The sequence below is a fragment of the Cibotium barometz genome, chromosome 1 (assembly GCF_041138505.1).
Source record: "Cibotium barometz isolate CiBa-2024 chromosome 1, ASM4113850v1, whole genome shotgun sequence".
NCBI lineage: Eukaryota > Viridiplantae > Streptophyta > Polypodiopsida > Cyatheales > Cibotiaceae > Cibotium > Cibotium barometz.
Window position 1 is genome coordinate 46,301,564 of NC_141046.1, and position 16,142 is coordinate 46,317,705.

The window sequence follows — 16,142 nt, forward strand, 5'->3', positions numbered from 1 at the left end:
TAGGGGGGGGAAAGAGCCAAACAGGTGGCCTGTAGTGCCAACGGGGGGGATCCCGTGTGTAAGGTGTAGAAGGGGCCACAACGCCAAGTGGTGTGAAAGGCCTGGCGCCGCAAGATCGCCTCATCCGAGTCTCCCCGGATGCGGTCGTACTGTCCTCGCAGGGTGGGGATCAACTCTTGCCAAATCCCACGTACAGTCTCTGCTGGTGGCTCCAATCTCCCCTCAAAGGCCGTAAAGCACCGGGCCCTCCAGGTGAACCAGATGGTTAGGCTGCTGAGGAGCTCCCATCGTAAATCCCGCTCCTGTGTCCAGCTGGCGGACGAGAAATCCGGTGCCGGAACCAGGCGAGGCTGGCCCCTAATAAATCTGATGGCCTGACTGCCCTGCTCCATCTCATAGCCCATAGCAGGCCCTGACGAAGTCGACCAAGCAGCGGCACCCCACGTAAACATACCCTCTGGAGAGAGGGGAGCCAGAATACGCAGCATCCGCAGCCAAATCTGCTGCGCCTGAGGGCAATCCCAAAGGCAGTGTCTCTGTGTCTCCATAGGGTGGCCGCATCGGACGCAGGCCGCCGGAAGACCGCTGTAAACAAGCCAAGTGCCAACTGCTGAGCCCCTGTGGGCGACCAGCCACTGAAAAGTCGAGATCCTGCGGGCCTGTCGACTAGCCCAGAGCCGAGCCCAAAAATCCTCCAGGAACTCCTGTGAGAGTCCCTGTAGACGCCAATGCCCCGCTGCCGATGGAGAGACCGTCCTCCTCGCCGTCAAAATATGCCGCCCCAGCCGAACAGTATACTGGAAAAAGGTAATCTCTGTGGCCTCGAGGGATGCATAAGGATCGTGCCACTCATACTCCCCGGGGTCCCACTGTAGCCGGGCCAAGGGGCGTGCTGCATATGCCCATATGCGCCAATCCGGGAGCACATCAGCAGGATCGGGGTCTATATGCCACTTCCGAGAAGCAGCGGCCACTACCCGAATCCTCTGAAAGGTGCACTCTACAACCAAAGGCGACTCCTCCTCCACTCGCTGGAGTCTGCCCTCATCCTGAATCTCAAAGTAGAGGCAACTGCCATCCTCAGTGCAAGCTCTGACAGCAATCAGGATCTCCAACTGTGTAAAGGCTCCCATCCACCGTGGGGTCACTAGCTCGAGAGGCGTGAACCACTCCTCTATGAGTGCCTCCTGAATATCATCTCTCATAATCAACCCCCCTCTGAAGTGACTCAGCCTCTCCACCTGGATCTCCTTTGGGAGACTGCAGAAGGCCTGCCAGTCTCCAAAACTACGAGCTGGGCCTGCCGCTAAAGGCCCCCAGGCTAAACGAGGCCGAGAACCCAGCATATGACCCTGCTCTGTGCGAACCGCTGGGCTCCAGATGAGCGGCTGTCTGGCCCGCTCCTCAACACAAGAAGGAGGTCGCTGAGAGAGCCCCGGTCTCAGCAGCTCCCAAGCTCTCAGGATACTCAAAGCAAATCTATCCTCCCATCCTCTACTGAGGCCTGTCCTCCTCATCTCTATGAAGATCCAGCGAATCTCTGGTGCCCAAGTGCCCCCTGCTGGGGGCGCCCGAGCCTGCAGCCGCTGCAAGAGAAGCTCTTTCCAAGGCTCACCGCCTGGAAGCAACCCCCGAACAATAAGCTTCCCCAATAAGGCTCTGCTCTGATCGACTGGATCTATAATGCCCAAACCTCCCTGAGCCAGCGGAAGTGTAATAACTGCCCATGCAACCTTAGCCCGAGCTGGCTGACCGTCCCGCCCAGACCACAGAAAGTTCCTGATCAGCCTCTGTACCTGGCTGATGCAAGAGCTCAAGAAGATCCAGCAAGACGTAATGTACCACATGGTCGCTAACAGCACCTGATTTGCCACCACCACCCTCCCAGTCAAGGAAAGTCGAGCTGTACTCCAATACAAAAGCTTCTTCCGAATGCTCAGAAGAAGCGGGGCAATCTGCTGCTCAAGTGACAAATCTAGGCCAATCTGGCATCCCAAATACCGCACTGCTGTGCCTGGAGGAATCCATCTAAAACCGGGGTTCGGGCTCCATGCCGGAGTGGGAGCACTACTGATCCAAAAGGCCACTGTCTTGCGCCAATTGATCAATGCTCCCGAAGCTGCACTAAAAACCTGGAGCGACTGCTCTGCCCGAAGAAGATTGGCCTCTTGGCCATGCAAAAATAAGCCCGTGTCGTCTGCAAACTCAGCATCAAGCAAGTCCTCCCCCCGGACTGGGAGCTGGAGTCCTCTCAAACCAACCTCCTCTGCCGTCAAATACATGCTCATAGCCTCCGCAAAGAAGAGAAAAAGAAAGGGGGCGAGGGGACACCCCTGACGGACTGATCTGGTCAGCTCAAAACTCGGCCCCCGTCTTCCTGCAATCAACACCTGGCTGCGAGCTGTGGAATACAGAGCCGCCACCCCTCTGATCCATCTTGGCTCAAAGCCCAGGCGAAGCATAGTGCCCTCTAAGAAACCCCAATCAACTCTATCGTATGCCTTCTCAAAATCGAGAAGCATCACGACCAAGTCCTCGCCAAGAAATCTAGCTCTGGCCGTCGCCTCCCAGAAAGTAAAGATGTTGTCAAGGATACTGCGCTCCTTGACAAATCCTGTCTGAGTAGCATGAATCAACTCCCCCAGGAAGGGCTGGATCCTCAAACTCAAGGCCTTTGCTAAGACCTTGTAGACAGTATTGAGGATCGTAATAGGCCTCCAATGCCGAATATCATCTGATACTCCCTCCCCATTGGGGATAAGATAGATCAAGCCCTCTGAAAAGCTCTGCGGCATCACCCCAGTGTCCAAAACATGCTGAAAGCCCCTGCGGAGGCCTGGCCCCAAAAGGTCCCAATAGCGCATAAAAAAGGCCGACGTCAGTCCGTCCTCCCCTGGGCAACTATGTCGCGGCAAGACCCTCAAGGCCTCGGCAAGCTCAATCTCTGAAAGAGGCGCACCAAGAATCGAACGCATACGATCTGTGACCCTCCTCTGCACATGGGCCCACACAGTCTGTCTGCAAGCATCTCTGTCCTCAGTGGCTGGCTCCGCTGAAAGCAGGTCTCTATAAAATGCAGTGGCTATGGCTCTGATCTCCCCGGGCTCAGTAGCTACCGAACCATCCGGTCTACCAAGCTGACGGACTCCTGCCCGAGCATGGCGGAGTCCAGTGATCTCAAAAAACTCACCAGTCACTCTATCACCAAGCTGCGTCCACTGAGAGGCCTGACGACGATAGTAAAACTCATGTCTCTGCTCCTCTGCCTCTCTAACCTCCTGGCGTGCCTGGCTCAGCTGGGACGCCAACCACTCACATGCCGGCTGCTGCTCCTGGACGCGCTGTAACGAGGCAAGGCTGCGTCTCAGCCGATGCTCCCTCTCGCGAATCTCTCCCAGTCGCGTCAAAGCTGCAGCGTGCAGAAAAGAGCTAAGCTCGATGAGTCCCTGGGCACACTGGCCTGCTGCATCCTGGTCAGAGCACTGACTATCATGCCAGATCCTCTCAATGTCCTCAGCGAGACTGGGATCTGTAAGTACCCTCTCTGGGATCCTCAACTGCAAGCTCGGCTCCCGTGTCCTCTCCTCCCATGTCAGGATAACTGGCGCATGATCTGAAAATGAGGTGCCAGCGAGAATGCCGACGGAGCCCCCTCGCTCCCCTAACTAGTCGCCCACATAAAAGCAATCAATCCGTGATAAATTAGTCCCTCCCTGTCGACGATCCGACCGAGAGAAACTAAGACTGTCCTGAGAACGGGAGAAGGCCCCATGCTGCCATGCATCAGTGATCCTCAGTGTCATGCAGAACCGATCCCAAGCTGCAAGCTCCGTGCCGTGCACTGTAACATGACTACCTCCCACCCTATCGGCCGGGTCCTCAAGCATATTGAAGTCTCCCCCGACACACCAATGTGCGGCCTCTGGCAATGCATCCGTAACCTGGGTCCAGAACTCTGCTCTGGCACTAGCATGATTAGGCGCATAGACGTTGAGCACGCCCAATAGCTCATCATGCATCCTCAGAATGACATACTGTGCTCTACCAGGCACAATGATCCCTCGATCCACAATGGCCTGCCGCCATACATCTGCAATGACCATGCAAACTCCTCCCTGTCCACCCAAAGGACCAAACCCTGTAGACCAAAAGGTATCCCATCTACCAGGCATCACCGAACCATATCTCCGGATCCTGCTCTCACCCAAGTGGTGCTCCTGCATCATCAAAATATCAATGCTGCCACCAACCAGGCATCTCTGAAGCTCCTGCCTCAAGCAACCTCGATAGCGTATAAAATGTGCTCCGCCCAGGCCCTGTACATTCCATGAGATGATCCTCATGGATGACCTGCTGAGGTAGATGCTGTCTCAGCCGTGCGGCGGGCCTTCGCAAGCGGCTTGGATGGAGAGTAGTCCCCATCCGAGCGGTTGCGAATCTGCCCACCCGGTGTACTGCAAGAATCCCGGATCAGGCGCCAGTGGCTGTGGCCCATGGCGACTGCCTCCCGCTCTGACAGAGCAACCTCGTGTATACATACATATCCAGGGTCGCGTGCTAAGTCTGCCACTATACGCACGACCAAATGACGAATCCCTGAGGCATCCACACTCCCGGGATCCAAGAAAAAATGAGCCAACTCCCAGAGCCGGCCTATCACATCTGTCACCTCCAGGTCGCTCACATGATGTGAAAACTCAACTGCCTAAGTCTTCAAAGTGCTAATAGCGAGCTCTAGAGTCCACTCCCGGTCGCAAGGGCCACAGAGAGGGAATGAGAAGGCCACTGCTGAATCAAGTGCCTCCTCCCCGCGGGCCGGAGGTGTCACTACATGAACGCGGATGGGTGCTGGCTCATGGGGGCCCTCTGCTCCAAAAAGCCGAGTGAAGGCGTAACCGAAAGCCTCCGATCGCTGTCTAACACCGAGGCGACTCAGCCGACTGCGGATAGATGGTATCCGTGAAGCCCGGATCGACATGGCAGGTCTCCTCTGTGGTGCTCGAGCGAGATCGGTGCTCAGCGCCCTCCGGACTGCGGGCGAGCGCCAGGGGGCTGCCAGGGTCTCCCGGGAAGGCGAGGCGGGTGGGGGGGGAGGAGGGGGGGGCGAGGGGGGCGGAGAGGGAGCCGCTGCCGAGACCGGAGCGGGGGCGGGCGGAGGCGAAGGTGGAAGCGAGGCAATGGGAGGGGATGAGGGTGGGGGTGGGGGGGGTGAAGGAGGGGGTGCTGGCATCTCCTGGTCCTCAGTTGCTGCAGGGGGCTCCTCCTGGAGGGGAGCAAAGTTGTTCCTCACGGGAACCCAGTGAGGCTGAGCCTGTGGCTGCTGGTGCAGCGGTCTCTGTGCGTGCTGCTGTGACTGTCTCCCTCGGCGGCGCCCCTGTCCAGGCTGCCACTCCGAGGTCTCTGTGGCCTGAGCAGGTGTCCCGGAGGCAGCCTGCCGTGCCGCATCTGTGGGCGTTCCATCAGGGGCCTGCTGCTGTGGTGAGGGTCGAGGTCTCCTGCGAGGGCAGGCCTTGGCCAGATGGCCGACCTGCCTGCATATGAAGCACTGGTTCGGGAGCCCCGAGAACTCCACTCTTTGATCAATCCATCCCCCCCCTATCCTAGGTAGCTGAATGACCTTAGGAAGGGAGGAGATGTCAGACACCAAAACTCTGACGGAGGGTAGCCCAGCTGCTCTGGCCACCACTGAAGCTGCTGTTGGGCCAGTCTCGAGTACCGAGCCCACCAATGCTCCTAGCCGAGAGAGAAGCGGAAGATACTCCCGACGGAGTCCAGGGAAGCAAACTGTAACATGAAAAAGGCGCTCTCCCTGCTCAGCTGCTGCTGGATCAAAGCCATGCTGCCAAGGTCTGAAGAAAGCCCGAGCACCCCTGATGTCAAGGGGACTCATGGCAAGGACCTTGGCCACACTCTGGGCGGTCTCGAACTCGATCTGATAATGTCCCCGGCCCAGAAGCTGTACGTCCAGGATCTTGCCCACATCTGCAAGCAGGCGGGCCTGGAGAAGATCCCGGATCTCCCCTCTGCTGGGGCGAGTGCCGACTATATGGCAGATGGTGGAATGGGCCTGGAGAAGATCCCGGATCTCCCCTCTGCTGGGGCGAGTGCCGACTATACGGCAGATGGTGGAATGGGCCTGTAGGCGTTCCACCTCTGCGGTGAGGCTCGCTTCCTCTTCCGGCGAAAGAGAAAGCCTGATGGGGGTGTCCTCGGGGGCGGGCGAGGGGGCTGCGGATGAGTCCCTCTGAGGCGAGGCGGGAGGAGTCTCCATCAGAGTCTGAAGCTCAGGCGTAGGCGAGGCGAAAGCGGAAATCCTGCAAGAAACGGGCTGCACACAGAAAGGCGGAAGACCGGAGGAAAAAAAGGAAACAAAACCCCCAGGGGGGCGGAGGTCAGCACGAAAAGGGAGGGGGGGGGTAAAAACGGCGAAGGAAAAGCCTGGGGGGGGGGCGGCAGCTGCGCGAATGAGGGGCGGGGAGGACAATGCTGGCGGAAGGGGGCGATGCAGAGGTGAGATGGGCGAAGAAGGGGATGGGGCGACAAGGCGAGGAGGCGAGGAGGGAGGGGGCGAGGGGGCAAGGGGGGGAGCGCAGCAGCGAGGGAGGGGGGGGCATAGCAGCAAGCAGGCGAAGGGTGGCGGGCAGAGCAACGAGGGAAGGGGGCGCAGGAACAACAGCAGGCGGGGGGGGCAAGAGCAAGCGCAATGGTGGGGGAGAGCTGGTGTGCAGGTCGCGCAGGCAGGAGACGGGGCGCAACTTCAGCGAGCGTCGATTTTTGATCTTTTTTGCAATCACCCATTGATTTGTCTCATCTAGTGCTTGCTTAGTGATTTTCTACAAATTTTTCTCACTATTTATTTCAAATTATGATGGTGTACTACATTTCCCTAGTTATTAATTTTCTCATTATTTTTATATTATGTATCATACATCCACCATTTCCTAGCCGTTTTCGTTTCCTAAATTTGAGCCGTTGCCATTTCCTAGAGGCCGACTGTTGCCGTTGCCGTTTCCGTTTCCGTTTCATGCAACTATGCCTACCACTCCTGCTGCCATGCCATGGAACCCGTTGCTTCTGCCAGCCGACAGGCTCTTGTGCCTTCCCATGATGATGCTCAAGCTTATGTGATGCTGCTGATGATCCTTGAATAATTGCTTGAATAAATTCTGCGCTTTATCTGCCCGCTGGTCCTGCCACCCCTGCTGCCATGCCATGGTACTGGCTGCCTGTTGCCAGCCGACAGGTTGCTGCTGCCAACCGACATCCTCTTATGCCTTCCCATGATGATGCTCATGCTGATGTGATGCTGATGATGATGATGATGATGATTATGATAATGCTAACGAAGATGCTGATCTTATGCTGATGCTACTGATGGTGACATAGCTGCTTATTAACCAAGGATTAATGATGTTCATGCTGAAGATTAAGCCATGGCACGGGTGTGCACGTGACACTCTCCCTGGCTGACAGTCGACCATCTCTCTACCTCTCTCTTTCTCTGCTCCCCTTGTGGATAGTTCCTCTACCTGTTGTTCCTGCTATATCTACTGCAGCCGCCTGCTGCTGCTATACCTACTATTTTTACTGCAGTCGCCTACTGTACCCGCTGTTTGTACCTGTTGTACCTGCAGTACCCGACTCTGCACCTACTGTATCACCTTCTGTACCTGTTGTGTACTTGCTGTGGGCACCTTTTGTACCTACTGCACTTGTGGACTTACTGTGGGCACCTTCTGTACCTACTATGTACTTGCTATGGGCACTTGTTGTACCTGCTGTGTACTTACTGTGGGCACCTTCTATACCTACTGTACTTGATGTGGGCACTTGTTGTACCTGTTGTGTACTTACGGTCCTGCTATACTTGTACATGTTGTGTACTTGATCTGGGCACCTTCTGTACCTGTTGTGTACTTGATCTGGGCACCTTCTGTACCTGCTGCACCTGACTGTGTACCCGTTGAACCTACTATAGCCAGCTACTGTACATGCTGCACTTTGACTGTACCTACAAGTACAAGCTGAAACCATAGTCACAGGGGACGGAGGGGATGGCAGCTTGGAACGCCGGGATGGCAGCTTGGAACGGACCAGGGACGGGGACGGACGGACGTCCCCCACGGCACGTTTCTCACAGGGGACGGCGCAGGGACGGGGACACCAGTCGGGGACGGCAGAGAGCCGTTGCGCCTGCCGTTTTTGGCCGTTGCGCTTCCCGTTTCTAGCCGTTTATGGCTGTTGGCTCTTTGAGGCTTGGCCCTCTCTCTCTCTCTTGCCCTTGAGGCTTTCCTCTCTCTCTCTCTCTTGCCTATCTATATAAGAACAAGCCTCTACAAGGCTACAAGCACACACAAGTTCACAACTCTCAAGGCTCAAGCTTTCAAGGCTCAAGCTTCTTCTCTCTTCCAACTTCCAAGTTCCAAGCCTCTAGGCTCTCACACAAGGCCCACGGGCCGCTGCTCTACTATCTAGATTCTAGAATCTAGACTCTCTCTCTCTCGCTGGTCTTTGGGAGAGTTCGATGCCCAGGAGGCTTGTCCGACACAGTTGCTAGCACCATTGGTGTGAAGCAGGGGTGCCCGCTCTCCCCCACGCTCTTTGGGCTCTATATTGATGAGGTGGTCGATTACATCACACAGGGAGGAGGCTCTGGAGTTGAGCTATCAGGTATTACTGTCCATGTTATGCTTTATGCTGATGACATCGTCTTGGTATCCGACACGCAGGTTGGGCTTCAAAGACACCTTGTGGCTCTTGATGACTTCTGCGCACAGCAAGGGCTCACAGTGAACCTTGGGAAAACCAAGGTTATGATCTTCCACACTTCACCCGCAGTCAGGAGCCACACTACTCTCACATTAGCAGGAGGACAGGTCGAGGTGGTGAGCTCTTATGTTTACCTTGGCATCACATTTACTAGCTCAGCTGGACGCTTCTCCATGGCTCAGGCAGTCCGAGACAGAGTGACCCGGGGATATGCAGCTCTTGCTGGCCTTGAGCGTCAGTGTCATCAGGCACATTTTCAGGAACCCCGCACGAAGGGGTGGCTCTTTGATACATTAGTGACACCAGCCTTGATGTATGCAGCAGCGGTTTGGGCACCAGGGCTTGCAGCCTCCACATGGGTACAGCTGGAGAGACCACAGATCTTGATGCTCTCGAGGATGATACGCAGCAAACCATCCGTCCCGCACGACATTGTTCGAGCTGAGTTTGCTGCACCACCTATGGCAGTCGAGGCATTGTTCCAGACGATCTCCTTTATATACAGGATGAGGGAGATGCCCATGGAGAGATTATCCCGCCGAGCTTTTGAGGCATCCAGACAGTTGGCCGAGGCTGGACACACTGGATCTTGGTATGCACAGATGCTACAGTGGTTCTCACATCATGGTATACACATTGAGCGGTTGCCACCTTTTCAGTATGATCAGTCTGCTCCACGGGGTTACCTCTCTCTCAATGAGAGGAACAGAGTGATGAGACAGGACATATGGCAGCACTACATACAGGAGACATGGACAGCACCAGAGAGACCACTACCACCGAAGATGCTGTATTACAGAGACCACTTTATGAGCATCTCAGGGGATGGGTTTATACATCGACTGCGGTACATGGATGTATACATGCCACACAGCTCTCGTGTTGCTATTGGACAGCTACGAGTCTCATCACATCAGCTAGAGATAGAGGCTGGGAGAGCGGCACGGGTTCCTAGAGCTGAGCGGATATGCAGATTGTGTTGCGAGGAGGTGGAGACTGAGGATCACTTTGTATGTAGATGTAGAGCCCACCAGGGGGTCAGAGATAGATATGCAGGATTGTTTGAGGAGCACTCTTCACTACATCAGTTGATGGAGGCCTCGGACCAGCGACAGCTTGGCAGACTACTACTAGAGCTTCATAGTTCTCGAGAGAGACTCCTCCAGACACCCGCTCCCACTAGGGGTGGGAGACAGTCCCAGCTCACAGATTTCTTCCAGAGAGCTATGCCAGTGCCACCTGATGCACCACGTGGGGTGACCGCACAAAGAGCAGAGGAATTGAGAGCCAGGAGGAGACCTAGACAGACTGGACATAGAGCACCCCGACTCCGTCACCGAGAGATAGCAGCTATCCGAATGAGACACCAGATGGAGACACAGGAGAGGCTAGCTCGCTTTCATTCAGACTCAGGGTACATGTTCATGCCATTCACAGCCTCAGCATCGGCGATGTATGATATCTTATATCCCTCTTATGGCACTGGATGGAGTTAGACATAGATCTGCATAGCATGCTTGTACTACCCCTTCAGCATATAGAGATGCATCTTGCCTTAGCACTCCATCCACATCCCCACCCCCCTTATATTATTTGTATATGGGCTCCACCGATCCATGATGATTCACAGTTGTATCCAGACACATGCACACTTTTTCTTTTGTTTCTTTTCTTCCGATGACCAGAAGAACACAGTTGTATTATTATTTTTGTCTCATAGGCCGACTTTGGCCTCTCGTAGACGTTAATATATCTTTCTTTCTTTCTTTCTTTCTCTCTCTCTCTCTCACCTCTCCCTCAAGCCTCTTGAGTCTTTGACTCTTCCAACTTCCAAGCCTCTAGGCTCTCTCTCTCTCTCTCTCATTCCTCAAGGCTCTCTCGCTCTCTCTCTCTCTCTCTCTCATTCCTCAAGGCTCGAGTCAAGCCATCTTCAACCATGGCATCCTCCTCACGTGCCGGGGCTTCTCGTAGAAGGACAACGGGATGGACATGGTGAGAGGAGGTTAACTACACCACATCCGTTCATGGAGGCGGTTCTCGGCCATGGGTATGCAAGCTTTGCCCGTACCGGCGAACGGGTGGCGCCGACAAAGTGCGAGCCCACCTCTTGCATGAGAGTGGGCATGAGGTGAGGTTTTGCACGAATGTCACGCCCGAGAAGAGACGGGAACTTCTTGACAAGCTTAGCGCCTACGAAGCGGTCGAAGCGACAAGAAGGACACTACGAGTGGCCGTGGATCCCGCGACGATGGGGAGAGGAACTCATGCCTCTACAATGGAGTCATGTGGTGGATCGGGATCATGCACACCATCACCTTCACCATCAAGTCGGAATGTTACTCCATCCACGACGCCGGCACCCTCCATCTCTACGGCCTCTCAATCATTACCTGGCCCACAGCGACAATCTACTGGGGAGAATTGGAACCCCAAGTTGGAGGAGGTGGATATGGCGGTGGCCCGCTTCTTCTTCCACGACCACATTGCCTTTCAAGCGGCTAGGCAAGTGCAATCGATCATTGCCAATTCATCATTCATGTTTTCATCATCCTAGTCCCCTTCTCATTAGTAAATTACTTTCTTGAATAGGTCGGAATACTTCAAGGTCATGGTTAAGAAGATTGGGGAGTATGGCTCAACCTATACGCCCCCCTCATCCGAGAGCTTGCGCACTACATTGCTCGAGAAGGAGAAGCGCATTGTAGAGCAAGCGGCCGACAGCACAAAGCGGCAATGGGAGAGGAACGGAGTCTCCCTCATTGTGGATGGATGGAGTGACACCCGCAAGAGGAGTATTCACGGCATGGTTGTATATTCCCGCGGAGAGATGTACTTCATCTCATCTCATGATGCATCCGGCGCACTGGGAAGAGCGTGGATGTGCTTGCGGCTTAGTGGGCTACCACCATGGAGATCGTTGGCCCCGAGCATGTAGTGGGCTTTGTTGCGGATGGGGAGCCTTCCAATACGGCGGCGGGAGCTATTCTCCAAGGTATTTATGGACATGTCACGGTGTCCTTTTGTATGGCTCATTGCCTAAACAACCTCCTCAAGGACATCGGGGCATTACCATGGATCAGCCCGCTCATTGAGGAGGCCAACACCATGGTCTCCTTTGTCCTCAACCACCAAAGACTTCGGCATGAGTTCAACAAGAGGTCCTGTCCCTCTCTCCTCAAATATTCTGACACCCGGTTTGCCTACAACTTTCTCATGTTGGGCCGGTTGAAGGATTGTAGCGGTGCTTTGAGGGAGCTTTTCCTTAGCGACGAGTTTGTCGCCATTCAAGAGTCCCATACAAACATTGGCCAAGAGTGTAGGCTACGGGCGGATGACGCCTCTTGGTGGGAGCGTGTGAAGACCACAGATGCTATGGTGAGGCCCATAGTCCACCTATTGAGGATTGTAGACGCTATGCAACCATGCATACGCAAGGTCTACAAGGCCATGGATCGCATGATAGAGAAGTTGAAAGACTTCGTGCCTGACGAAGACACATACGAGGAGATCCATGCCTTGTGTCTAGGAAGGTGGAATTCCTACTACTCTCCATTGCATGCAGCAGCTTATGTGGTGGACCCAGAATTCTAAGGCAACAAGCAGGACATCGATCGGGAGGTGAGCGCTGGATGGAGGATCATCTTGGATCGTCTTGTGCCTGATGCATCGGTTAGGCGCAAGATCAGGGACCAGCCTTCTCTGTATAGGTCATTTCATGGCTCCTATGGCTGTCATGATGCACAGGTTGACCGCTCCAAAGTTGGTGCTGCTCTATGGTGGGAGGACTTTGGTTCAAATGGACCGAAGCTGCAGCAGCTTGCCATCCGCATACTTAGCCAAGCCGTCAGCTCCTCTTGCTTGGAGCAACTTTGGAGTACCTACAGCCACATTGCCTCTAGGAAGAGGAACCGACTCGGGGTAGAGCGTGCCAATGACCTTGTCTTCGTCAGCGCGAACTTGCGAATGCTTTGCAAGAGCGTGACCAAGAAGGCAGATTCCTTCACCGAGTGGGAGATGAGTCAACAAGAAGAGCAACAAGAGGATGGGAGGTGAGTCATGCTTGCACCCCCTTCTTGTTTGTTTGTTTATTGCAGGTTTTGAGTCTTGTACTAGGAGCGTTCCACGAGGAGATCCTATGGGGATTTGACACTGACTGACTCACCTCTGCCATGCTGGCCGACTGGTGCCAATGGGCACCTAGTGCTGGTTGATTGCAAATAGGGGTACTTACAAGCTGCCGACTGGTTGCCTTAGGTCCCCTATGGCCTGTTTATTGCCCCTTATGGGTTGGCCATGCCATGGGCTGGCCCATAGAGCTATTAATGCATCTATATGCTTGCTAATGCAATGACTTCTATATGGAATGATCTAATGAATTCTCTAAGTGGGTTGAGAGGACTGACTCTAGACTGACCTCTATGGCTTGGAGACTGACCTACGTAGCTTGTGCTTGATTGTCCCTGGGCTGAGGGCTCACGATGGGGTCACGTCGTACGACAAATATTACTAGGAAAAGGTATTACTTCTATACACATGTTGCATTGATGATGATGCTGCCAGTGTGTCACTGTGTACCCTAGTGCAGGGTGTACGTGACATGCTGTCCGCTCTTTTGCTGGTTATGACCAGCCCTGTCTTTGCCCTTGAATGCATGGTCTCCTTTACTGGAACGCTGCAACTTATGCTCCAATTGCTTGGTGGCAAGAGCAGCTGCTATATAGTCGTGCAAGGTAGCATTGTGGTGAGTATCAAGATCGGACTTGACCGGTTGAAGTCCGGAATTGTGTTAACAATTGAAAGGAATCTTAGTTGGTCCAATATCTCAGAAATTAAACTCGCCGCGGACAGCATGCTCAATGACATGCATGGAAAAGGGCATTAAGGTTATGATATACCACATCGGTCAGATACAATTTCTCCATATACATCATATCGACCATGGACAGCTTTCTCTATTTTGATTTTGTTAATTTGAGCATTTTCTATTGACACATCTTTATTGTGGTTTTGGCAAAGGCAAAACTCTGAGCTGATTTTGATTTCAACCAAATCGAAAACAAAGATGGCAAACCTTCAGATAGAAAGTCCAAAAATGTGAGCGAAATAGCCAGGCGAGCAGCCTTCTCTCCTGCCTTTCGAAGTGCAGACGAAATGGGGAGCTCAGAATTTCAACGATTCTGTTCGTGAAAAAACGGTACGTTACTACAGTGCCGAAGATAGAAATATTTGCCACGAGAGGATTTATTCAACCATGTCAAAATTTTCTATAAAATTATTGATGATGGCTATGGCTTCACTAGCTCCTCATACTATTGATGATGATTGCCACATTGGCTCCTAATCTTATTCTTAATTTTCTATTAGCTAGATTAAGCAGGGATCCCCATGAGAAACCTTAGGCCTAATCATATTTTTCCATGCGAAACCATAGGTCCAATCATATGATTCACTTGTTAGTGAAACCCATGTCAAAATTTTGATAATATTATTGATGATGATTAAGCTTGGATCCTATGATAACCCATAGCTCCTAATCTTATTCTTAATTTTCTATTAGTTAGATTAAGCAGGTATCCCCATGAGAAACCTTGGGTCTAATCAACGATAGGATTTGAAGGGCACCCAAATCTTTCATATGACAGACACCTAAAAATTTTGCCCTTCTTTCAAGAAGAACAAATTTCTACAATGCCCGTCTAATGACAGATGAATAAAAAATTTTCCTATCGAAAGATCATCGTGATGCTTGAGTCATGTACAAATAGATACAAAGCATTTTGTACTGTGTTTACAAGATTTTATTTTAAGATCGTTATCAGTTATCAATTGCATAATACTTATTGACATTTAAAAGCATATCCATATTTATCTATATAAGAAAAAGTTATAAATTTATGGTACTAACACAGAAGATCGTACAATCATCATCTCATGGTAACTTTTATTACTACATTTATCCAAAGTAAATTTATTTGAATTCATATAAACAACTTACATCATAAGAGAGATTTTCATGATAACTTTAAATGAATTAGACAAGATCTTCACTTCATACAATATTTAAATCACTTAATCTCACCTTAATCTAAAAATCTTCAACAAAATCTTCACATTAAGCCCTTGAATATGCAAATTGAATAATGTATACAAGGCCAATAGAAAGCAAATAAAAACCCAGGGGAAAAAACCCCTCTTAAAGAGGGTAAAAAGTGCCTTGGAACCTAAAAATCCAAAATGCATAAGAAGGAAACTTCAAATTCAAGCTTCTCGCATAGAAGTGGTCTCCATGGATCTTGATCTTCTACTCTTCATAGCTTTCCAAGCTTCAAAACATTCATCCCAAAGCATGTCTTCAGGGTTGTCTACCTTGGGAGTATTCAATCCCACAAACATCACCAATCCCAACATATCAAGGGATAACCTATTCCAAAACTTGTCCTTGATTTTATTCATCTTTGAGAAACCTCTCTCACATGCTACAGATGAAAGAGGTAACAAAAGCAAGGCTCTCCAAAGCTTCATAGTCCATGGAAAAGAGAATTCCCATTCTTCATGATTACAACAATCTTGCCAAGCAGTATGCATATTATTTTGCTTAAAACAATTTCGCATCCGTGAGACAAAAGATCTACGCTCTCCTTTGCATTCAACCTCATTCATGAAAGAGCCAGATTCCTTTCCAAAGTGCTTGCAAAGAGTTTCCAACCATAGTCGTGAGGCATCATCAAGCTTTTCTAAATCTTCATTATAGTCTCTTGGAGTAAAATACTTCACAGCTTCAAACAGCTCAAAATCAACCTTAAAACGATTCCATAAAGCATCCACTAAACTTCTAACATAAGTAGTAGCCATCATTACTAAATTCTCAATCACTATATGTAGAGTTTCATATGCATTCACAATATCTCCTTCACACATAGGCCCCAAGTGTAAGACGTGAGTGTATTTTGCCAGCACCTATCTGTAAAACTCACCACCCCATTTTGTCCATGAGCCATGGTCAAAAAAGCATGTGTGTGTTTTGTATCAAAGCCAAATACTCGACCCAAGAAAGACATTTGAAGTGTCTCTACAACAGACTTTAGATGACTTCCAATAGCAGAAATATCTGGATGCTCTTCTTGGAGCTTGCAATTGAGCACATTTAATTCTCCAAGCACATCGGCAAAGAAATTCAAAAGAAATTGCACCTTATAGTTTGTCAATGATGCACATAACTCACTATCTTCATGCTTCAATGCTGTCAACAAAGCTGGCATCAGACGCACCACTCTAACCATGACTTGACCTTGAGACAACCACCTTACATCGTGCATCTTTAACAATTTCAATTTTCCATGTCTACCAAGATTGAATGCCTTTACAACTTCTGC

The 16,142-nt window shown here is 51.6% G+C and overlaps 2 protein-coding genes across 4 annotated transcripts in view; both read right to left on the reverse strand.

The window, feature by feature from the left end:
- Positions 1 to 14,029, reverse strand: part of LOC147642072 (V-type proton ATPase subunit d2-like) — a 73,673-nt gene extending 59,644 nt beyond the window's left edge. The window contains exon 1 of one of the 3 annotated variants that reach the window (XM_086802619.1): positions 13,841 to 14,029. The gene's annotated coding sequence lies outside the window, so the exon portion shown is untranslated. The remainder of the gene's footprint in view (positions 1 to 13,840) is intronic. The other 2 variants (XM_086802601.1, XM_086802610.1) reach the window with 2 other exon arrangements.
- A 998-nt stretch (positions 14,030 to 15,027) lies between these two features.
- LOC147642073 (uncharacterized) lies at positions 15,028 to 15,636 on the reverse strand. Its single transcript, XM_086801782.1, has one exon. The coding sequence runs from the start codon at positions 15,622 to 15,624 to the stop codon at positions 15,028 to 15,030; it is 597 nt and encodes a 198-aa protein (XP_086657908.1). The 5' UTR covers positions 15,625 to 15,636.
- Between the last annotated feature and the right edge of the window lie 506 nt (positions 15,637 to 16,142).